The sequence below is a fragment of the Aulonocara stuartgranti genome, assembly GCF_965226115.1.
Source record: "Aulonocara stuartgranti genome assembly, chromosome: 2".
In the NCBI taxonomy this organism is placed as follows: Eukaryota; Metazoa; Chordata; class Actinopteri; order Cichliformes; family Cichlidae; genus Aulonocara; species Aulonocara stuartgranti.
The window spans coordinates 21,161,218-21,185,816 of record NC_138940.1 but is presented as its reverse complement, the minus strand read 5'-3'; the positions used below and the strand labels follow the sequence as shown (position 1 = coordinate 21,185,816).

The following is a 24,599-nucleotide window of genomic DNA, read 5'->3' as shown; positions in this document are numbered from 1 at the left end:
GGCTTTTATCTTTAATAGTCTTTGACATATTCATGTTCAAATGTTGACTCATATTTCAGTGCGTGGTAGTGGTTGTTGATTGGTTCTTTTGGGACAGGTTTAGGACTCACAGACTTGAGGACTGTTTCAGTGCAACACGCAGGGGTGTAGCAAGTCAAGTCTCTACCTCATTTTACACCTTTTGCATTGACCCACTGGAGAAAGCAACAAGACCGCCATCATTCCCGCCTCCCGACTGAACAACGGAGATTAATTAAATAAAATGTTTTGCTTTCAACTTCATCTTTTATAGATTTTGATGATAAACTGTTTTATGTGTAATTAATGGATGTTAGACATAATTCTCTTAACTCACATCGACTGTGTGTGTGTGTGTGTGCACATGTGTGAGACAATGTAAATTCTCTGATGGTTACCATAGCGATTCAGCAGGTTGTTCTAATGATATTTGATGCCCCGCAGACAATCAGGCTTTTCCCAATAGACTCCAATGTAATTGGTCCCAATAGGGGAGAAAATGAATTCAATTTAACTTTATTATTAGAATTCATAATTTTTTTTTTTTAGAAAAGTTGAGAAGAAAGCTGTCAGAAAACCCTCAATGAGTCATAAATCACGAGAGACCAAATTAGATCCCGACAGTGTGAGGAGAGCAGCTGGAGTCGAGCCTATTCAGAAATTAATTAACAATAGAAACCTGTAAACTTGAGAGAATGTAATTGATACTGTCTTGCAGTAGATGTACTTAGAATTTACTTGCCCCCCACCCTCAGGACACTGATTTCAGGATCATTTTGAGTATGTTACTGAATCAGTGGTTCTCTAGAAAATAGTTTACTTACTTCATTTCAGTTTCCTTAATATGCCCTGCAAGTTCTTCAACAAATTTTTCTCCTTTCATCCAGTAGATGATGGGCTTTCTGTTTTCTCCACTGTAGCCAAAAAATGCCTTGCAGTCCAGACTGAGAGGCATACCTGCAACACACAGCACAGCAATGTTAGACGCCACACGGTGCCACACGGAGGATGAATTTGCACTGTTTTGCAGCTGAATCTTTAAACCAGCTGCAGTCCAGGCTGAAGGTAAAACACACATTAAAGATGACACCACACTGAAAGTTGAGCACAGAAGGAGTCATTAAACAAATCTGGCACATTTTGGTTTATATCCTTTCTCATTTCTCCAAAGAGGTGTCCGGATGATAGGGAGCCACAGGGAGCCAGTGCAGAAAACTACTCGAGGTGTGTAGCTGGGTGCCTGCAGGGTCCCTTTGAAATGAGAACCTGAAATAATTGCTGCCTCCTCCTGGTGACAGTAATATCACTTTAAAGAGAAGTGTGCAAACACATTTCTGAAATCATGAGAGGAAACAAAATCACACTAGGTAAAATACTGCTGTGTATCATAAGCTGCAGCACTGCCAACCTTTCACCTGAGCAAATGAGTCTGTGGCAACAGGTGGCATACACAGGAAATGTAGTGTTAGTGAGGCAAACACGTGTCAGCACCAGTGGATTTCTTTTTATCTTACATGGTAAATATATGATTTTCCTAAGGATCTACAAATCTACTTCATAAGATCCTCCTGTACGGTCCCCTTGATTTTGCTAGCCCCAAAATATGAATGCAGGGTCCAAGACCTGGACCTTCAAGTGCTTATTTCCTGAAGTCAAAGGAAAAGCTGTGTGCTTAGTTTGTGGAGAGCAGATTGGTATGTTTAAGGGTTAAAATTTGAATCATCATTATGAAACTAAACAGAGAGAGAAATACGAGAAACTGACTGATGCAAAGTGGGATTGGACATCAGAACCTTTGCTAGCAAAGCTGCAAAAGCAATGAGGACTGTTTTCAAGCTTTACAAATTCAGGGATGATTTTCCTCCAAATCACAAAAACTGTGAAATTTTCTGTGATAGTGAGTAAGAAAGAATGTCGATGGACTCCTAATATGACCTGAGAAAAAAGAAGAATGTGCTTGAACTGTAAAACAGTCACTTTTCAAATGAATCTGGAGCTTTTGTTGAAAAGCAAAGTGAACAGTTTTCTTTTTCTCAGCAGCTCTGGAGGAGAGCGATGTGACACAGACCACTACATACCTGGCAGCTCTGTACTCAATGAAAGGGGCTATTACAAGAAGTTATTTGTTTATAGAGCTAACTGCATGCTTGGACAAGTTTTCTGACAAACTTGAACAGTTCACTGGATTTCAAGTGACTCAATTTGACTCTCAGACACAATTGTGTTTGTTTATGTAATTACTGTAAAAAACAACAACTATTGTTTATATTCACATTATGTGGCAGCACACCTCTTAACCGGCACTAGAAGGCATGAGCACATCACCCCTGTCCTCGCTAACTTATCCCATCAAATATCGCATTGATTGATCGCATTGATAACTTCATCATTTCAGGTTTATAGCGCCATGATATTAAAGTTTAAATTAGCCGCACATTTACTGACAGAACAGAAAATATTTCGAGCCGATTCATATTCACTAATATGCCGCTTGTGGCAGATGGCCCCCCCTCCCTGAGCCTCTGGTTTTCCTGTTAAAAGCGTGTTTTTCCGTCCCACTTTCACAGAGGGCTTGCTCAGAGGAGGCTGTCTGATTGTTGGGGTTTTCTCTGTATTGTATGATTTTTACATTCCAGTGTAAAGTGCCTTGAGGTGATGGTGATTTGGAGCTATATAAATAAAACCGAATTGTGACTGAAGTGCAAATTTTCAGCTTTAATTCAAGGGGTTTAACAAAAGTATTTCATTAAATTCAGTTGCATAGTGTACTTGCAGCTTAATTAGTTTGAGCCATGAAGCTTTGATTCTGCAGAGCTCCATATTCAACAGATGTGTACCTTTAATGTATTACTGCTGGAAGAATCAATCAGCAATACTATGAAATCACATGTAAATACACATCTATGGGCAGACAGTATCCACACACACTCATGTAAGACCTTGAAACCCCCATCACTCTATGATTACAGCTATCAGTGGTGATGATGGAGTATTAATGAGCATTCTAATGAGCGCTACCTCGTTAGGCAGTCAATTAGCAGATAATTATGATAGACCTTGGTATTATCATAATGATAGCTCTGTCAGCACAGTCATGAACCAACAGTGAATGTTAACATTCGGTGTATGTCTGTGTGTTTGTTGTCAGTTTTGACTTAAAGTTAACACTTAAGGTGTTGTTTTTTCATGCGTGGGAAAAGCAGCTTCTTCCTTTCAAGCTTTGGGGGGTAATTATCTTTTTCAGAAGAAATTCAAAACATTTAGAGCAGCAAAAGTAAAAATCTTCACAAACTGGTTACAGGTTGAATAAACATGAGGTTTCCTTCAGTTGGTCAATGCCAAAACGCAACTGTTTTCATATGGAAATGTCTTTATGTTTGGTGTCACTGCGCTGCTTATTTTGATTGATGGAAAAGGACGAGGAGGCTTTGACTTCTGCCAGTCTCGAAATTAGAATTTCTAACAAACTCAGAGAAAAAGTGCCCACTGAAGCCTCACATGTCTTGTGTGTGTGTGTGTGTGTTGGTGGGCTTGCGTGGGATTTTTCTTTTTTTTACCTTTGAGCCTAGTCAGACATCATCCTGCAGTACAGGCGTATAAATACACACACACTTTAGAAATCACTTAAAAAAGAAAAAAAAAATCTGGCTTGGAGTGAAATTAGTTTAGCTTGATTGTGTGTGTGTGTGTGTGTGTGTGTGTGTGTGTGTGTGTGTGTGTGTTTGTGCGAGTAAGTAGGTGTGTGTATTTGAGCTCTGCAGTAATTGATTAGCACCCCGAGGGTGTGTTTGTGTTCTCAGCATGCTATGGTGATTAAAATCATCAACTTTGTTTGCACTTGTGTGGCGTGAGGGTGTGTGTCAGTGTGGGCGAGTGACTTTGTGTGTGCGTATCTCTCCAGTAAATAGAAACGCAGCCTGCATTTAATACAGCTGAGTCGAGTCATCGTTCCTATTTGTGGCTGTAGCGGCAGGATATTTGTGAGAAGCTGAGGAAAAATGAGGGCTGGTGCTGTATTGTTGTCATTAATAAGAAAGACTGACAGGAATTTTCTCAAGTTGGTGCATCACTGTTTCACACTGCTCCTCTGTGTGATCACAACTATGTTCTGTTTTCTTTGGTGTGACAAACAGAGGAAGGACTCACTCTCCCCGATCACAAGTGAGTTTGCAAACAGAAGTCATGTGACCACAAAGTCAAATTCAATCTGATTCCACCTCTTTGTATCGTTATTGTAGCCCGACAGCCTTGTCTGTACTCCTCAGTGTAGCGTCGCTGGCATTTAGAGATGCACATAAAGAAGCAGCTGAATATGAGAATCGGTCCAGACTTTGCTTTGTCCTTGGTTTAGTTTTTTAAATTCATTTTTTATCCAAGCAAAAGGAGCTGCTGGTATCAGACATTGACATCTGTTTCCTTCGGCCCGTCTTGTGCGTTTTGAGGTCCTTTCCTGTCAAAGGCTCATGCTGCATTCTAACAGTGAAAAGTTCTCATTGCTGTTCATTTATTACACTGGGTTTATTCATTTCAGATACATCTAAAGAAATGAACAAATCAATTTAATCTTGAACTGAAGGAAACCACTCTGAATTTGAAGGTTGTGGGAATGCACTTAGCATCCTCATCAGGATAGCGTCTGTGTGTGAAGTAAGCAGCACTGTAAACTGCTATCGAAGTGCAGGTTAATGAGTGTCCACAGTAAACTGTAGGCAACACAGAGAACTTTCACAAACTCAGAGGTGTTAATGCAAAACCTGGATTTTGTCCTGGGGGTTCACGCAGTGAGCAGTGCCGTTGTCCTTTGCAGTTTAGAGCACTTTGTTGCCTTTCACAGTTTCAGTTTCAGCTCCACATAATTTTGTTTTAGATCACTAAAACTACCAAAGCAGACAAATGTTTCTAGCAACACAAGCCATTAAAAATTTGCAAACAAGATGTGTAACTGTTGAACCTTAGTGTACAACCTGTGTGGACAAATTTGTATCCCAACCTCCTTGCAACTAGTAAACATCAACGGTTCCTCCATGATTGCATTGATTTATTTTTCTGTCCGAGACCCATTGCAAGTAGTTGACCAATCGCTGACGGACCTCTTTCAAAGGCAGATGCACAAGTTGCTTGGTGGGAGGCAATCTGCCTGCAAACACTTGCACTGTGACTCAGACTGATTGCAGTTACTCTCAGCCAGATTGGTGAGAGTTTGCAAATAATTACCAACTAATTTATGAATGCTGACAGATTGCTAACACATTGTAATCAATGAAAGTCAGGTTGCACCAATCAGGACAACTCATCTGCTTTGTGTCAATATGCAACAAACGGCTCGACTCAGGTGGTTGTCAACTGGTTGTATTCTAGTTACATCGAGTGGACGAACTTTCAGTTTCAAATCTATGAGATTCTCGCTGAACTCTGAAAGTAAGAAGTTAATGTGAATCTCTGTGCATGTAAATGGCAACAGATTTGTTAATCACTAACCGACAAAAGACTGAATCTGTTTTGTTGCCGTTTTATTGCCTCCTCGATGCACCAAAGCTGTTCTGAAGACGGCAAGTGACTGCAGATTGGCTTTGCCAAAACATTAAACAGGCCGTCCACACTTAAACCCCTCAGTGTGGATGATGACAATCTGTCTTTAAAAAGAAAGAATTTTGCATTTACTCAGGATATCTTTGTCTAAAACCAGGTAGCAGTGGTGATGTAGTGATATAACCCCAAAGGAGGTTTGCATCTCCTGCGGGAATTGAACTAGCGGGCTTTGGCTTGTCAAGTAAATGAGCTACACATAGGCACATAGTGGCATGCAATATTACATTTAATATGAATCTTACTGTTACCGAAATATTTGGTGGATGTACAAATCAGCTCTTGTTTGTTTTAAGTTGACATTTAAAATCGGTCTCAAATGAACAGCAGAGTCACTGAACACCCGCCGGTTCTGAATTATGTCATTTGTTTTGACAGCAATATCCCAAATTCCAGGATGAACTGAACTGCGATGCCAGCAATATTTCATATAGATGAAAAGTGAGGAAAAGGGACACGATAAGATGGGAAATTCATATAAATCTGGTGTCTGTCTTACTCACTTCCTGTAAATCTTATAGCTGGTATTCACATCATTAGTCTGTTTCACTTGTCACTCTTTGGGGTTCCCTGTTCTTTGCTTTTCACATTTTATCACTAAAATAGATCCTCGCTCAAATCTCCTCGCCTCCCAGCCTTTTCCCTCTGTGCGTCAAGATGTTTTTGTCGTCATGCTGTCCCTCGTCTGTCTTTTCATTTGCTTGCTCTCCCTCTTTCCTTTTATAGAAATCTTTCACCTGCAGTGTGCTTTCTATGTGCGGACAAATGCATATTTTATTATGCAAATCCAGGTGATTTTATGCACCTTACACGAGAACTGTTGTAAAGAGTACGACAGGCAGAATAATCAAAGTACTTCTGAAACAGTATATGTCAATGAGATTATTTTTCTGGACAGCATACCAAACGTGTGTGTGTGTGTGTGTGTGTGTGTGTGTGTCTAAAGGAAATGACAAAAGAGCAGAAAACATTCAGGTAAAGGATTGTAGGAGAGAAGTAGGACAACTCTTAACGAGGGAAATGAATCATTGAAAACTACCTTCACACACACACACACACACACACACACACACACACACACACACACACACACTGAGAGAACCCTCCATCACTTGACTTGACAAGTATGGTTAAAAAAAGAAAAAAAAAATCACTTAACAGACCCAGAATTACTTTGACTGTCATATATTTTTATATTCCCCCATCATCTGCGATTCACCCTTTTTATTAAACCTTGGCCTACTTAACACCGAGATTAATGTTAAATACATATTATTGGATTGAATTGTCCCTTCTCCCCTGGATATTTATGGTTGTCAGGGGAAACCTGGCTGTGTTTCAGAGCAGATACTTAAGTTTCAATTAAGTCATTCCACTGAATTACTGGATGGTTTTTATCCAATGATTGATTCAACTGTTTCTACTCTGGCAGGTTTCTAAGAGTGAAGACAGACCGAATGATTCAATAAAATTATATTGGACCAATACGAGTTCTGGTGGATATGAAGGACCGAACAGAACTCTGTGGGAGAACTGTGAAGCTCCTGTGAGCCAGTAAATAAAACCAACTTAGAACAGCAACTGTTCATATCTGTTTAAAAACCCTATTGCTATTGCTCTCTCCCTATTGAGGCTTTCAAAAAACTGCCTGGATTTGATCTGTTGTACCCTTGTGTCATCCTGTGTCACATAGCTAGCTTATTTGACCTCTGGGCTGTAAGGGGGTGCAATAATCTTCCCTTAGTTTCCTCAGTAGGTTAGAACAATCTTAAGGTGGCACATTTATTTGAGGAGTAAATACGCACAGTCCAGTTTGGCTTTTAGTTATTTTGACTGTGTTTAGACAGGTTGCGGTCATAGACTGTATCTAAAAGATGGAGGTGGCCTCTCAGTTTGTAAAGTGAAGTGCACACACAGGTGTCTTTGATATCATTGACTTTACTGTGTGATTACAGCCTCAGTCACTAATTTTCATGTCATATTGAATACGACATGACGATATTGACGATATTGTACTATTTATATGTCAGCTTGAAATATGGAGAGCCATTATATCTTATTCCAGGTAGACAGTAAACATATTCCTCTGCTTCTCTGTGCGCCCTCTGCATGCTGCAGAGCAAAGACCCTATCCACTTCTGACAGCTAGCCACAGTTAGACAAGGCTTGCATAAGCACATTGTTTAATTCTGGCAGCAGCATGCTTCAGTGACACTGATTTAACCAACGCACTGATCCTTTCCACATAAATCTTGCCTCTGTGCTAGAGAGTTAAAAAAAAAATCTGCAAGAACTGCACACGGCTGGAAAAACACTCATACTCTTAACAAGTCCAGACAGCTCCTCTGGAGCCAGATTGTACTCTGGCCTTAATTTAGGAGCACCAATTGTCAAATATTGCTAAAAACTCTTGTCACATACCACTGGTTCTCATCGTAGAGGTCTGGACCTTCAGGGGCTTGCTAAATAGCCTGGATTTGTGAAGCAGTGAAAAGACTCCAGTGACAGGAAGAACATAAATACTGGATTTACAAATAGTGTACTTGTATATTTGATGGGCACGTTGCATAATCTATAGGGATTATGCACTGTGGCTAAGAGGTTAATTATCATGTCTATTCCCAGGTTAGGGGCCCTGATAACACGCAGCATAAAATTAAATTATCTGTCTAAAGGAAAGAAGGGAAGTGCTGAAGGGAATGCAGTTAGGTGCATGGATGAATCGCGGCAGCTGAACCTTGGTGATAATATGTTCCAGAGCACAAGTCATTATTATAAGTTTATATATACTTTATGTTTCTCTTAACAGTTTATGGTACACTTAATGGTCTTGACATTACATGGGTACACCCGTGACTTTATATTCCAAGACACTTGCTCAGATTTTATGCACTTTGTTCAGAAAGGGGAGCTCTTTGTGCACACAGCCCTGCCGATGACTCAATATTCTCAAAGCAAAAGCTAATACGGGAACTTTCTAAATGCTCCGAGCAGAATAGACCTAACAAGCAGAAAAAGATGAACATGATGAAATTCTTTCCAAAACAAAAGTCTTGTATATATGTATTTTAGCGCAGACTAGGATCAGCCTCACATCACACATGTCGCACGTTCTCGAGTAAAAGAGAAAGTCATCCAGAACTGAAACATAGACTTCCCATCTGCTTGTCACTGCGTGTTTCTGTCTCCCTCTTAGACACGCGCACACACACTTTCTGAGGAATGATCCATCTCAGTCCATCTGTTCATTTAAAAGCACACACAGTGTAAGACCTTAAGGTGATTTTGAAATGCTGTGGGTGTGTGTACGTGTGTCTGTGTGTAGACCAGGTATGGGGTGTGTGGGGGTTGTCTTGGTAACAGCTGAGTTTCGGGTCTTGGGCTCCAAGGGAACGCAGCTGCACATGGCAACACAGATGGTGCCTCAGACACAGGCGCGCACACACACACACACACACACACACACAAGCTGAATGCTCACATACAGAAATGCATGTTCACACACTTAGGCCAAGCGCACATACACACACAAACACACGCAAACACACACACACAGCCACGTGTAAGTAAGTGGGCAGCTCAGCTGTAACCTGGGAGGCTGTTCATGCTTTCATTTCTTCTATTTCCAGACATCCTGCCTCTAACAAATTATTCCATTTTAATTTTCAATCCTTTCTATTTTTAGGGAGGCTCTACACCGCACCGACTCTCCTCAGAAACGCCATCCTTTGTACCAGATACATTTTTAGGGGAAAGTCACTGTTGTTTGTTGCCAAGTGGTCAATGCTGTAATTTCTCTATTTCTTTTATTATATGCTGCATTTCCTTCTCCCTAACTTGAATTTCTATAAGTGTTTTCAGCTGTGTTTTGTGATGGCTAGTGTTTTGACCAATGCATTAAACCATATATTTTAGATATAAGTTTTAACAGCCACCATTTTCTGAAATTTGATGTTTGAGAATAATGTATTTTGTCATAAATTCAGTTTATTTTGAAAACCTCAACAGGATCTTCAGCTTTATTGTGAAAGGAATATGTGGAAAATAAACAAGTGGATGGCGGAGCCACACGCTGGGTTTACTGTCGTTGTTGCTAACGACAAAAAACAGTTGCTTGTCCGACTGTAGTGTGGTTATATTAAATATATTAGATAAAGAGAGAACTAAGAAATTAATATAGCCACTACGGTGACCATCAACACGATGAAAAAAATATTGCCATAAACAGTTTATTTTACGACACCACGAAACAAACGACAGCGTAATATGACCCAATAGACGTTTTAATATCGTCATCCGATATAAATCGTTGTATCAAACAGCCCTATGTCTGTGCACTGGAGCAGGAGCTCTGTTTCGATTAGCTTAACAGTGGGAGCAGCTATGGTTGCTACAGCTATTGCTCGTCCAAAGTTAAAATACATTTCTGTCCATATCTTTAAACTCTGCACAAAATAGAATTTAAAATGAGTGTTTGTTGTTTTAGAATAGTTTGAGCTATCTGTATTTCCCAGTGCTTCCAGTCTTTTTGCTAAGCTAATTCACACTAAGCTAATCAACTCAACTCTTTCAGCAATCTGGTCCTTCTCCTTTGACTTCTGGGATCAAAAAGACATTTTTTACCCAGAGAGCTAGCTTACTGGATATGTTCTCTTTTTCAGAACATTCTCTCTAAACCCCAGAGAAGGTTGTGTGGGAAAAGTTTCTGAATACTCAAGACAGGCCGGCCTAGCACCAACAACCATGCAGCATACAAAGCCACTAAAATCACCTTTCTTGACAGTTCTGGCTCACTCTTTGAACTTCAGACTGTCGTCAAGACCATGTCTACATGGCTAAATGCACTTAGTTGCTGCCAATGTGACTGGCTAATTAGACATTTGCATTAATGAGCTGACCACTTGAACTCTACAAGTTCTACAGTAACATTTTTCTAGCATCCCTGAACTTGAATAGTTACAATTTTATTGATTCTAAATTACAATAAAAGAAAAGAGACAGGAGTAAAATGCTATAATATGCAACGGTGTCGTTTTTAGATGTAAAATTTATGTTTAATTAACACATTAACATAGTATCTTCAACAGATGGTGTTAGAGTGCAGAAGCCAAGCTAATTTAGTTTTGATCAACCATACAGTTTTAGAACCCATAAACGAGGTTCCATCACTAACCATGATGAGGTGGTTCTGATGGAATTTGAGCCTATTAAACCCCTTTTATGTACTGAAATACTCATGCACATGTATACACACTCACACAGACAGTTTAATAAGGTAGCTGGCAATTCAAAAACAAATGGTTTATTTTTAAATTATCATTGCAATTAAACATTTTTAATACTGATGGAAAATCAGAGAAAGTTGGATAAAAAAAAGAAAATGAATCGAAAAGTTCAAAAGTTAATGAAAGTATTGCCAGTAATTTCACAGAAGTCCATTTTTAACATGTTTCCAGTGATATGGAACCGTTTGAAAGCCTCCTGCAAATTTTCAATATAATTTGACATTACACTCCTTCGAGAGAAACTGCATATTATTTGATAAATATGAGATTCCTTGAAATGCAAAGGCCCAATTTCCTGTCTAACAGGAAATGAAGCTGCCACAAGTTGGAAAGAGTCATATTTGATTATTGTGAATAAACTAAATATTTCTTCATATCTGACTTTATCACTCTTCCTTCATCGTCCTCTTCGTCTCGATTCATCCCCACAAACAAACACTCCCAGTCACACAGTGACACCACGTGAGGTGATTCCCATGAAAATAATAACTCTCCCAGGAAAGTAATAAAGGGAAATCCAGCCTCCTTCTCTGTCCATATTTGGCCATTTTCTGACAGCTCTAATTAACCAAGTCCTTAATGCATCTATACCTGACACTTGATTAGCTGGGGGGCTGGCCTCGTTAAGAACGGTTTTAAATTAACAGATGAAATTAGATTGGAGATTACATCAGATATGCTTGACAAGGTTAATTAAATGACCAGCCACAAGGGGAGTGTGTTAAATCCAACATCTCCAACAGATTTAGAACTGATATAGTTTGGTTCCTGATTCTAAATTACAGCAAAATACAAAAAGTTAAGACACTGTCAAATATAAATAAAACAGCTATGCAGATTAATGATACCTTAGGACTGGAAAAGTTAATGCAAACAGCAAATGGTGGATAGTTTATAATATTGACAGACTCCAAGTATCTGGAAAGTGGTCCTAAAATGGACTGGGCTCAGTGGTATGGGCTGAGGAACACTTCTGAAAATTACTATCAGGAAACCGAAGTGGTCACTGTATCCAGCGTGAATTTCAAAGGGTAGCAACTTGATGGTATGAGTACACACAAGTGCACATGGGTGAAGGCATCATTGATGGTTAATGGTATGGTTTGTGAACTATATTAGTTGTAGTTTCAATAGGGCAAGACACGCCAAACTGGAATGGTAAATGGACTGGTTTGTATATAGTGTTTTTCTACTCTACTTTCTACTCAAAGAGATTTATACAACCCCATTTTCATATGTCTAAGTGTTTTCTATTCACATGAACGTACCAGGGGCATTGTGGGGTTCAGTGTCCTGCCTAAGGATACTTTGCCATGTAGACTGGAACAGCTAGCGATCGAACAGGCTAACTTTTGTTTAGCAGATGACCTTGTGACCTTGTCATTTTAAAGCTCAGTTTTTAAAACCTTACAATGTAACTACAGCCCAGCACATCCAGCAGTATATTAATGACTAACCTCGTATTGTGGATGGATGATCTCAGTTGTTCTCCTGACTGACCTTTGGTCTGTTTACAGCATCCTGCCATGCAATTGCATTTGTCCGTAACCATCGGCAACCCTCATGTTAACTTTTATTGAGTGGAAAAAAGTTAGCGTTCATCCTCCAGCTTCATTGTGTTTATGTTATGCTAACACAGCTATGTAGCTAGCCACCACGTAGCACATCATTATATACCAGCTAGTCCAACTTCAGTAACCCTACAAACATCACTGCTGTTTAGTTTTCTGTCTTCATTTATGTTGGAAGTGATAGCAGAGCTGTACGTTTGAATTTGTTCAGAAATCTCTCAGTCAGAACATGCTATATCATGTTTAGGTGGAAACTAGCGAGCTAACTTCCTGCTAACTTCTAACTCTGTTAATTGAATAAATTCTGTTTTCATGGATGCCTGGATGTTAAACTTAATTGTTACACCTGGTAAAGCAGCAACACTGACCATTTTATTAAAGATGAAAGAATTTAGACAGTTTTTAACTCTCAGTGAGGCCGCAGCGTTCGTTTGACTGAAGCGGAGTTTGGACCCGGAAACGGCTAATGACTTAAAGACTGAACTGCAACACTGTAACAAACATGTCCCATTTAAAATGATCAATTTTTTTTTTTAAAAATCCCCCATGCTTTTCAGTTTCTTATCAATTGCTAACAAGGTTATGGAAGCAATAGCATTTTCTTGTAAGGCAGGAGGGATTTCTATACTGCTTCTGGGAGAGGTCTGTCTGGAAGTTGGGGGAGACACACTGAGGGGTTTTGAACAATTTGTGCATCTTAATAAATAAACATCAATGTCTAGAGTTTGGACAATTTTGCTTCACATTAAGCCAGAAGATGTGTGTAAGCCTGCAGTCCAACCCAGGTAGGTCCCAAGCCACCACTGGAAATAAGGACAGAAAAGATGAATAAAAATGATAATAGGAATGAACAGATGGTTTTAGCCTTTGGGGTGGTTGGCTGTGAGCTGAATAAAGAAACAGGAATCAGGAGGGGAAGTAAAATAAAGGATGAAGAAAAGAAAAATCAAGAAAACCCACATGAGGTTAGGAGTACTAATAGTTTTGGTCTCAGTGGTGAAACTGTGTGTGTGTTGAGGGGTTTTCATGACAGAACTGGGTGGGAGGTGATGGCTGACTGACAGCTGTTACCCGAGAGTCCCAAATCATCCAAGAGTGTTCTACTTCTCTAGCTTAGAGACAATGGTGAACAAAGTAAACTAAAACAGGATAGCGCTGAAAATTAAATTTGGTCCCTGATTTGTGTGACTCATTTGTGGTTTGAACAGCTGTAGGCCTTCAAATGACTGGACAGATTTAATTTTGTAAATAGTTTTAGGCTGCAGCTATTGCAGCATTCCCAGTTGAGCAGATCCTCATAGACTAGAGAGAAAGTTTGGTTTGTCGTTTAAAGGAGACCTGTTCCTCCAGTCCAACTTTAATTCTCGAACTAAAGTAGATATACATGTAAAATATATATTACACATTATTTACTTCAAAATAATACACATTCATATCATACACAGCCTTGTTATGAATAATAACAAACAAACAAAAACTATTGAGTTCTTATCTCTTTTTGGCCAAACTTCAATTTCCTCGTATTACCTGGTTTCAAAAAGGTGTGAACAGCAGGGACTGCAGTGCAGGCAATACTATTACATTCAATGGTTTCAATATGTGAAATGTTCAATAAGGGCATGCTCAATATAAAAGTACACACATATATATATATATATATATATATATATATATATATATATAGACACAGAGAGAGAGAGAGAGAGAGACAGAGAGAGACTGAGTAGTAGTAAACAAAGGTACTGAAGGTTCATTGTAATGGACTGGCAAAATGTCTATGGTATACCCTGCTTCTCACCCTATGATAGTCGGGTGGGGCTTCACCCTCCCTGAGGCCCCGAAATCCCAATTTAGACAAGGAGAAGAAGATGAACGGATGGATAACAGGTTCAGCTATCCTAGGTTAACTGGTGACTTTCAATTAGGTGCTGGTGTGTTTCTGTGAGTGTGTTGTTTTCTCTAAACACTCTAAAGCGTTCTTAGTTGACTTAATTTATCACTCATCAAGCCTCTAAAATGATTTATACATCTGTACTGAATATCCTCAGTTGAAACCTGAGCCACGGTTAAACATTTGTTAGTTTTAGCAAAAACAATCTTGGGTGATTTGGAAAAGGGCTGTTTGGATATTATTACCTACCACTAATTCTGGAATTATCTCTGCATCTCTAGATACACCTTGGCATCCTACAGCGAGGATGATGACACTACATAGTCTTAGGAACATGCTGTGCCGGTCTGAATGTCAATCAACCTGATTTGCTCCTGTTGAGAAGTAGGTTAGACACAAAGCAGTACAAAGAAAGCTAAACATTACACAAATAAATAAATGTTACATGAGTCAGATCAGACTCGTTAGCATTATCCCAACAAAGACAGTTTTATCATCAGCTCAGTGTCAAAGCAGTCTGCTGTGGCAGTGTCTGTACTGACCTAATGTTCACTCTTGTCACATTCTCTTATTGGCGGATGTTGGGCTCAAATGAACTGCCAGCACTATCTGAGAGCCAGATTCAGAGTACAAGCAGTGCAAAAAGAAAACAGTGTCATCTAAGCTCCAACTGTTGCCTTAGTCATTATTCAGCTGCAAACCAAATTATGAGAGTGCATGGTTGTCCGTTCACTTTTACTCCTCCCCCTTTGTGAGTGTGGACGCTTCATCTCTTTGCTCTCTAAATGCTTTGCTTCTTTTATTGATTTTTACCGATTTTTATGCTGATTTTTTCCCTTTTTTCCATATGAGCTTACCTGCGATAGCTTCTGGACACTTATAGATCATTAGGACTAAAGTGTTCTTAACAGAAACAGCAACATTTTTATAGTTACCTTATCCTCAGCGCTCCGTGTGTCTGTGGCCTAGACATAGCTGAAGCCTGATTACAGTGTCTGGGCACCGAGCAGCCTCGATAGCCTAGAAAGGTGCTAACCGCTAGGCTAACTAGCAACAAGATGCCTTCCCTCTCCACAGATGACTACCACAGCCTCCTGCAGAAGATTGCAGCGCTGGAGACAAAAATTCATCGCTTAGAAGTAAACGTGGAGGTAAATGGACTGTGTGGAAATGAAACAACCTTGCCTTTGACTCAAAACAATGGCGATGAGCAAGCTAGCACACAGCTAAGGAGCACAGATAACATGACCAAGAAAGTAGACTCTGTGCACTATTATAAATCCTCAAGCGATAATCCCCCCTTGGACTGTCTTGGTGCAAAACCAAGACATAAATCATGTCTCCTGGAAGGGGGAGGACGTACCACAGGCAGGGCACAGCGAGCTGAAATCTCTGAAACCGACTGGCCTTCACTTCCTACGAGACAGAGAAGCTCTTCTACCCCTGTATACGAGAGGAAACAGGACTGGACAACCGTGAATAGGAAGGTTAACAACAAACCTTCAAAACAACTGAATGTGAAACTGCAGAACAGATTTGCTCCACTATCAAAGGACCCTGGATCTATATCGGATAACCATCCATCTAAAAGTAGCGAAGTAAGGCCTGAAAATCCACGGGGAAAGCTAAAGGCTAGGCCTGAAACGCTGATTGTGGGTGACTCTGCTGTAAAGGATGTACAAAGGATGTGCGGTAAGAACACTAAAGTCCTCTGCTTTCCTAACGATATGGTCAACATCCTGAAGGAGAGAATTCTTCAAATTGCAGATGAATATCCAACTGTGACAAACATTGTCCTGCATACAGGGTCAAACGATGTGTCCAAACAACAATCGGAGGTTCTGAAACGGGACTTTATTGGATTATTAAACACTGTAAACTCTCTGAATGCAGCTGTATTCATCAGTGGGCCTGTACCGCCGGTCAGAGGAGGAGACGAGAGATTCAGCAGGCTGTTTACACTGAATAAATGGCTTATATCAGCATGTGCTGACCACTCAGTGCATTTTATCAACAACTTTAATATTTTTTGGGAACGCACGCATCTGTTTAAAGCAAATGGATTTAATTTTAACAAGTCAGGGGTGAAACTGTTCACCTCCAACTTGTTTTATTCCATACGTCATCCATCTGTGCTTGGAGCCAAGGCTGAGATAAACGAGGAGTTATCTCATAAAGAGGAACAAACAGTACTCCAAGAACAGACAAAGCCCAGCAGAAACCTTGAGGAGGAGCTCCATCTGCCCCCACCCGGGAAGAGCCTCAGAAAGGAGAGACATCTGAGGCAAGAAGAGGCAAGAAGAGGGGTCCCTATTTGCCTCCAACTCTCTCAACAACACCAACGACCAGGACCAGGATCTTCCCCAGTCCCCCAAACCCCTGACAGGCCATCACCCCCATCACCCTCCTCCCCCTCCCTTTCTCCCTCCTCCCCACACCTGAAATTCACTGAAGAGATGATGGAGCGGGTCAATGCTGGGCTCAGATCTACCCCCCGGCCCAATCCCTCTTTGTCCCCCATAAACCCCCCACCAAAGCAGCCAAAGGTTCGCCACCGAGCCCCACCCTCAACAGAGCAATCGAAGTCACATTGCCCAGCCTCGCCCCCCTTAGTTCCTCCTTACCACCTTCATGCTTTGTCTCCGCAGTCTGATGTGTGATGTGTGGAGGGTCCGGGCTGCGAGGATTATGGCAGTGGTGACTTTTCCCAGGAGAAGCTGGGACCCTGTTTACTAGAAGGTTTTAAAATTTCTGTACTTTTAGGTGACAGAAGGAGACATGTGGCCTGGTCAAAACACAGAGAGCTGCATTCTAAAAGATCTTTAAATATAGTAAACATACCTTGTGTGCCACAGACTGCTCCCAAACACGAGGGGACAAGTAATGCCTCTAAAACACTTAAGTTGGCTTTATTAAACGTTAGATCTTTAGCTGGGAAAACATTTTTAATTAATGATTTAATCACTGAGCACAGCCTTGATTTTATGTTTTTAACTGAAACTTGGTTGGACCAAAATAACAGTGGAGCTGTTCTCATCGAGACGACCCCTCCTAACTACAGTTTTATCAGTGAGGCCAGGGTGAGCAGGAGAGGAGGAGGGGTTGCTGTCTTATTTAATGAATCATTTCAATGTAAGCAGCTATCTCCTGGAAGTTTTCAGTCTTTTGAATATGTGGCTTTACAGCTGAAGGCCCCATCCAAAGTTGTGTTTCTTAATGTTTACAGGCCTCCCAAATACTGCACAGACTTTTTTAATGACCTCAGTGAACTGCTGTCTGTGATCTGTGTTGATTTCGACTGTGTAATTATTGTTGGGGATTTTAACATCCATGTGGACAACCCTCAGGACAAAGGAACTAAAGACCTGAGTAACACTCTGGGCAACTTTGGGCTGACTCAGCATGTAACAGAGGCCACACTCTTGACCTACTGATCTCCAAGAGCCTGAGCATTTCAAACATTACTGTGTCTGATGTGGGCTTATCTGATCATTACTGTGTTTTCTTTGAAAGTAAAATCTCAGCCCACACAAATATATCAACAGCAGTGATCACAAAACGGTGTATAACTGAAGACAGTAGTGAGATCTTTAACCAGGTCTTCCCATTAACACCTGACCTGTCCAAAGGTTCAGTCAATGAGCTCGTCAATAGCTTTAATGCAAAAATGTTAAATGTAATGGATACTATTGCCCCCATTAAGGTGAAGGTTATCTCTGGAAGGAAAAAGTCTCCATGGAGAAACTCCACACTAGTGAAAAATGAAAAAAGAGAGTGTAGGAAAGCTGAGCGCAGATGGAGAAAAACAAACCTCCAGGTTCATTATGACATCTATAAAGAGAAACTTCACAATTATAATTTACAACTGAGGAGTGCAAGAAGGTCCTACCTCTCTGACATCATCACTAAAAACAGCCATAATGCTCGGGTCTTATTTTCTACAGTTGACAGGCTAACAAACCCTCCTGTGTCAGTGGCAGCTGAACTTCATTCAACCATGGCCTGCAATGATTTTGCCAAATTCTTCACAGACAAAATCCAAAAGATTAGACAAGCAGTTGGTACATCAACAGCAGATCCAGGATATGTACTGTGTCCACCGAAAAACTGTTTAAACACCATCAAACAGTTTCACCCGATTAACAGCAAAGACCTGGAGGACATCTTAGGTCAACTGAACTCCTCCTCTTGCTGTTTAGATGTCCTGCCAACAAGTTTTTTCAAAAAGGTCTCAAAGACTTTGGAGTCAGACCTGTTAGAGATCGTCAACTTTTCCTTAATGTCAGGTGTGTTTCCAGAACCACTAAAAACTGCTGTAATCAAACCTATACTGAAAAAGGACAATCTTGACAAGACACAAATGAACAACTACAGGCCGATCTCAAATCTCCCATTTTTAAGTAAGATCATTGAAAAAGCAGTTTCTCAACAGCTCAATTACTTCTTAAAACAGAATAACTGCTACGATGCCTTCCAGTCAGGTTTTAGACAGAACCACAGCACTGAAACCGCTCTGACAAAAGTGTTTAATGACATATGTCTGAACACAGACAGTGGAAAAATGTCAGTCCTAGTTTTACTGGATCTCAGTGCAGCATTTGATACAGTTGACCACAACATATTACTCAAACGACTGGAGAACTGGGCAGGTCTTTCAGGAACTGTACTAAACTGGTTCAAAACATACTTAGAAAACAGGAAATACTTTGTATCAATAGGTAACTTCACATCCAAATTCAAATTCAAATTTTATTTGTCACGTACACAGTCATACACAGTACGATATGTAGTGAAATGCTTGGACAACTGCTCGTGACCTAAAGAAAACAAAAAAGGAAAAGGCTATGAATAAGATAGGAAATAAATATGAAAAATTAAAAAGGGTAAATTTAACTAGGAAGGAATAAAATATAAATTAAGGTTAAAAATGAAATAACTGTACAACACAAATTAGAATGAAGGGTAAATTTAACTGGGAGAATAAGATAAAGATAAATATATAAATTAAAGTTGAAAATAAAATAACTGTACAACAAAATACACAATATAGAACTATATAAGAATGTATGAAGAAATACAAATAAATATATACACAATAACAGCAGCGTGATTTAAGTAATGAAGTGAAAACAATGTCCAGAAAGTCCAGTGTGTGTGTAAGAACTGTATGTGTGGGTCAGGACTGTGTGGTGGTGTGATTGAGAGACCGTATCACCTGCGGGAAGAAGCTCCTCCTCAGTCTCTCTGTGTTGGTCTTCAGGGAGCGGAATCGCTTTCCTGACCTCAACAGAGAGAACAGTCTGTTGTTGGGATGGCTGAGGTCCTTCACGATCTTCCTGGCCTTGGTCCAGCACCGCCTGCTGTAGATTGAGTGCAGGTCAGGGAGCTCGGAGCGGATGGTGCGCTCAGCTGACCGCACAACCCTCTGTAGAGCTCGTCTGTCCTGCATGGTGCTGTTCCCGAACCAGGTTAAGATGTTTCCCGTCAGGATGCTCTCTATGGTGCAGGAGTAAAAGTTCCTGAGCACCTTGGAGGGCAGTTGGAAGTCTCTCAAGCGTCTGAGGTGGTAGAGACGCTGACGGGCCTTTTTCACCACGGTGTTGATGTGACAGGACCATGACAGGTCCTGCGTGATGTGAACTCCGAGGTATTTGAAGCTGTCCACTCTCTCCACTGGGCACTCGTTGATGACGGGGGTCTGGTAGTTCCTCTCCTGCTTAGTGCTGAAGTCCACTATCAGCTCCTTTGTCTTGCTGACGTTTAGAAGGAGGTTGTTCCTCTGGCACCAGTTCTCCAGATTCCTAATCTCCTTCAGGTAGGCCGTCTCGTTGTTATCAGAGATCAGGCCCACCACGACGGTGTCGTCAGCAAACTTGATGATGGTGGTGGAGCTGGTAGTGGCCACACAGTCATATGTGTACAAAGAGTACAGCAGGGGGCTCAGAACACACCCCTGGGGGGCTCCAGTGCTGAGAGTGGTGGAGGCTGAGACATGTCCGCCCATCCTTACTGCCTGTGGTCTGCCAGTTAGGAAGTTGGAGATCCACTGACACATAGATGAGCTGAGTCCCAGATGCTCCAGCTTGGTGGTGAGTGTGGAGGGAATTATGGTGTTAAATGCAGAGCTGTAGTCTATGAAGAGCATTTTAACATAATTCCCCCTTCTAGTGTCCAAGTGAGTGAGTGATGTGTGGAGGAGATGAGAGATGGCATCGTCTGTGGAACGATTTGGACGGTAAGCGAACTGTAGTGGGTCCAGTGTGTCTGGTAGTGAAGAAATGATGAAGTCTCTGACCAGGCGTTCAAAGCACTTCATCACTACTGAGGTGAGGGCTACAGGGCGATAGTCATTGAGAGAAGCAGGGTGGGGTTTCTTCGGGACAGGAACAATGATGGACTCCTTGAAGCATGTGGGGATCACCGACTGAGATAAAGAGATGTTGAATATCTCAGTGAACACAGGAGCTAGCTGGTATGCGCAGTCTCTTAGGATACGACCTGGGATGCCGTCTGGCCCTGCTGCTTTCCTGGTGTTCACTCTCTTGAAGGCTCTCCTTACTTCATGCTCGGAGATGACGAGCACGTTTCCGGTGCTGGCAGTATCTTCTTGTCTGCAGCCGTTAGCGCCGCTAACACTAGCATCGTTGGAGTCCTTAGCTGCAGCCTCGAAGCGAGCATAGAAAGTGTTCAGCTCGTCTGCCAGAGTCACGGCCACGTTCGTCATACCGGTTGTTGGTGCTTTATAGTCCGTTATTGTCCTTAGTCCCCGCCACAGGCTCCTAGAGTCACTCTGTTGGAGTTGTGACTCTAGTTTCCTCCCGTAGCGCTGCTTCGCCTCTTTCACCGCCCTCCGCACGTTATATGACGCGGCTTTGTAGGGGTCCATGTCCCCCGTCGTGAGTCCCGTGTTGTAGGCAGCGGTGCGGGATCTCAGAGCGTCGCGGATGGTTTTATCCACCCACGGCTTCTGGTTGGGAAGCAACCAGAGCAGACAAGTATCACATGTGGAGTTCCCCAAGGTTCCATCTTGGGACCCCCTCTGTTTAACATTTACATGCTCCCACTGGCACAGATTATAAAGAACAACAAAATAAACTACCACAGCTATGCAGATGACACACAAATATTATAATAATAATAATAATAATAATAATAATAATAATAATAATAGATACTTTATTGATCCCCATGGGGAAATTACTTGTTTTTCTCTGCATTTGACCCATTCACTCAGTGAAGCAGTGGGCAGCCCACTAAGCAGGCGCCCGGGGAGCAGTGTGTAGGGACGGTACCTTGCTCAGTGGTACCTCAGGGTAGCCGTTAAGTGGATTCGAACCGCCGACCTTCCGATCATGGGGTGACCACTTTACCTACTGAGCTATCCCTGACATATATATCACAATGTCACCAGGAGACCGAGGCCCTGTACAGTCTCTTGGTAAATGCATTGAGGAAATTAATGACTGGTTGTGCCACAATTTTCTCCAACTAAACAAAAACAAAACTGAAGTAATAGTCTTTGGCGCCAAAGAAAAACGATTACAGGTCACCAGAGAACTTCAATCCATACATCTAAAAACCACAAACCAGGCGAGAAATTTGGGTGTAGTGATGGATGCAGACCTAAACTTAGAAAAACACATTAAGACAATAACAAAATCAGCTTACTATAACCTCAAGAATATTTCAAGGATAAAAGATCTGATGTCTCAACAGGACCTGGAAAAACTAGTCCATGCATTCATTTTTAGTAGGCTTGATTACTGTAACAGCATCTTTACAGGTCTACCTAAAAAATCAGTCAGACAACTACAGCTCATTCAGAACTCTGCTGCTCGAGTCCTCACTAAGACCAAAAAAGTGGACCACATCAGTCCAGCTCTGAGGTCTTTACACTGGCTGCCTGTCCGTCAGAGGATAGACTTTAAAGTTCTGATGCTGGCCTTTAAAGCTCTGAATGGTTTAGGACCAAAATACATCAGTGACCTCCTGACCCAGTATGAACCTTCCAGATCCCTCAGGTCATCTGGATCCGGTCTTTTATCAGTTCCCAGAGTCAGAACCAGACATGGAGAAGCTGCATTCAGCTTTTATGCTCCTTATATCTGGAGCAAACTCCCAGAAAGCCTCAGATCAGCTGAAACACTCAGTTTATTTAAATCCAGGCTGAAGACTCACCTGTTCTCAGCTGCATTTGAATAAAGCACCAAATCCACACTTTTAAGCTTAAATTTCAAAACTTACACTAACTACTGATCTTATCTATTTCTGATTTTATCTGTTTTGATTTTATATACTGTTTTGTTTGTTTGTTAAGCTTAAATTTCAAAACTTACATTAACTACTGATTTTATCTACTGTTCTGATTTTATCTGTTTTGATTTTATATACTGTTTTGTTTGTTTGTTTGTTTGTTAAGTGGGTTTAGAGCTCTGGGTAGCTCCCCAACTGGGTCTAGACTGGGTCTAGAGAGTATTTTAAATTCAGGGAATTTAAAATAGAAAGTAGCTCGTCCACAGAAGGACTGGTAGCTCCCCTTACGATAAGGGTTCAGATCGCGCGAACAGGTGTGAAATGTGTGTGTTTAGTTAGTTAGTTTGTTTGCTTGTTTTAATCAATTTTAAATCATGCTTTTTATTTGTTTTTGTTTCTAATGTCTCTGTAAAGCACTTTGAATCACCTTGTTGTTGAATTGTGCTATACAAATAAATTTGCCTTGCCTTGTGAGGCCAGCCCATTATTTGAATGAATAACAAAATTAAGACTCAAAGTAGCATGCAATAAATGTATGTATATGTACAGAACAATGTGACCATCTGCTTTTTGTTCCCAAAACCAAACAACTGTGATGCACCGTGTATTCTGACACCTCACATTCAGAATCGCCTGCAACCTCTGTTAAATTTTTGAGGACAATAACAAGCATGCAGTGGTTAAAAATGCTAAAACAGAATCTAAGCTATTTGTGAAACAATGTTTTCAGATTTGGCAGCCGCCATGAAAGTCAGTTGATGGTCTACCAGGAGAGCAGTCTTTACTGTATTCTCAAAGCAATTTTAACTCAATATCCAAGGGCATTTACACTCCTTGTAGGAGAAAATTGTAGGCATGTCATTTGGTTTTACTCATATTTATAACTAGCCACATTTGTGAGCTCTTTTATTCAACTTAATACATCAGCTACATCAGGAGAGGAGTGCAAAGAAAATAGTCGTAGGACTTTTGGAAATTACCTTCAAACTGCTTTCTCTTTTCTTATGGACAGAAATGCTGTGAATTCCCTCGGTCATTTTAACTAGAAATAAAAAGAAAAAACAAAAACAAAAGTAGAGTGCTCTGTATTTTTGTTTTTTTTTAAATTTGTTTAATGCTCTGGGCCAGTAGAAATTTGCAAGTTTTTAAATGACTGCTGTTGTAAGATTACAAATGGCAGAGAGAACCTCCAGAAGAGAGTCAGTCCTTATAGATTTACATGTTGAAAAGTTTTGTCATGTAAATAACACAGTTATTTACACAGATGGCCACACTGATTTGACAGTTATATATCAACACAGGTGGTTTTAGATGCTAGCGTTCTGGTATGTTGAGGCATAGCAGACAGCTAACGACAACGAGCCACTAGCCAACACAACCACTGTGGTAGTGGAAACAAGCTTGTTTTGGTGATTGAAAGATTGCAGTGTTATTTAGCAACAGTGTTGTTCAAGTTACATGAAAAAAGTAATTAGTTACTTATTACTGATTACTTCTCCAAAGAAGTAATCGCGTTACATTACTGATTACTTATTTTCAAAAGTAATTAGTTACTTATTATTTAGTTACTTAAAAAAAACATGATACACACTTGAATACGTAATAAAGCAACAGACTTTTAGGCCCTATCTTATTTTTTATCCATAATCCATCATATAAAATTGAATCAAATGGAAAAGTCTCTTTTTAAAAATTGTTTTAATCGTTTTAATCTTTTAACTTTATGCACATTGTATCAAGCAAAAATTAAATTATATGCAAGATTCTCTGACATGAAGAAATTGTTTAACATTTAAATCTACTGTCTGCATATTCCAGCATATAAAATAATGTTTTGTGTTTACACTTTTTCAAATAGATGCAAGTAAAACACAGTGGAAAATAAATAAAATCAAAGACTCAGCAGCTCTTAAATCTATTGTCACCTGTTTATCAGGAGTGGGGCGGGTGGAGGTTTGCCCACAGCAGTCATGTCAGTGGGGGGATCCAGGGGGT

At 40.6% G+C, this 24,599-nt stretch overlaps 1 protein-coding gene across 6 annotated transcripts in view; it reads right to left on the bottom strand.

The window, feature by feature from the left end:
• il1rapl2 (interleukin 1 receptor accessory protein-like 2) overlaps positions 1 to 24,599 on the bottom strand; it is a 636,591-nt gene that overhangs the window by 46,714 nt on the left and 565,278 nt on the right. For all 6 annotated transcript variants that reach the window (XM_082503825.1, XM_082503824.1, XM_082503827.1 and 3 more), the window contains one exon: positions 843 to 975. In XM_082503825.1, the coding sequence (XP_082359951.1) occupies positions 843 to 975 (133 nt within the window). The remainder of the gene's footprint in view (positions 1 to 842; positions 976 to 24,599) is intronic.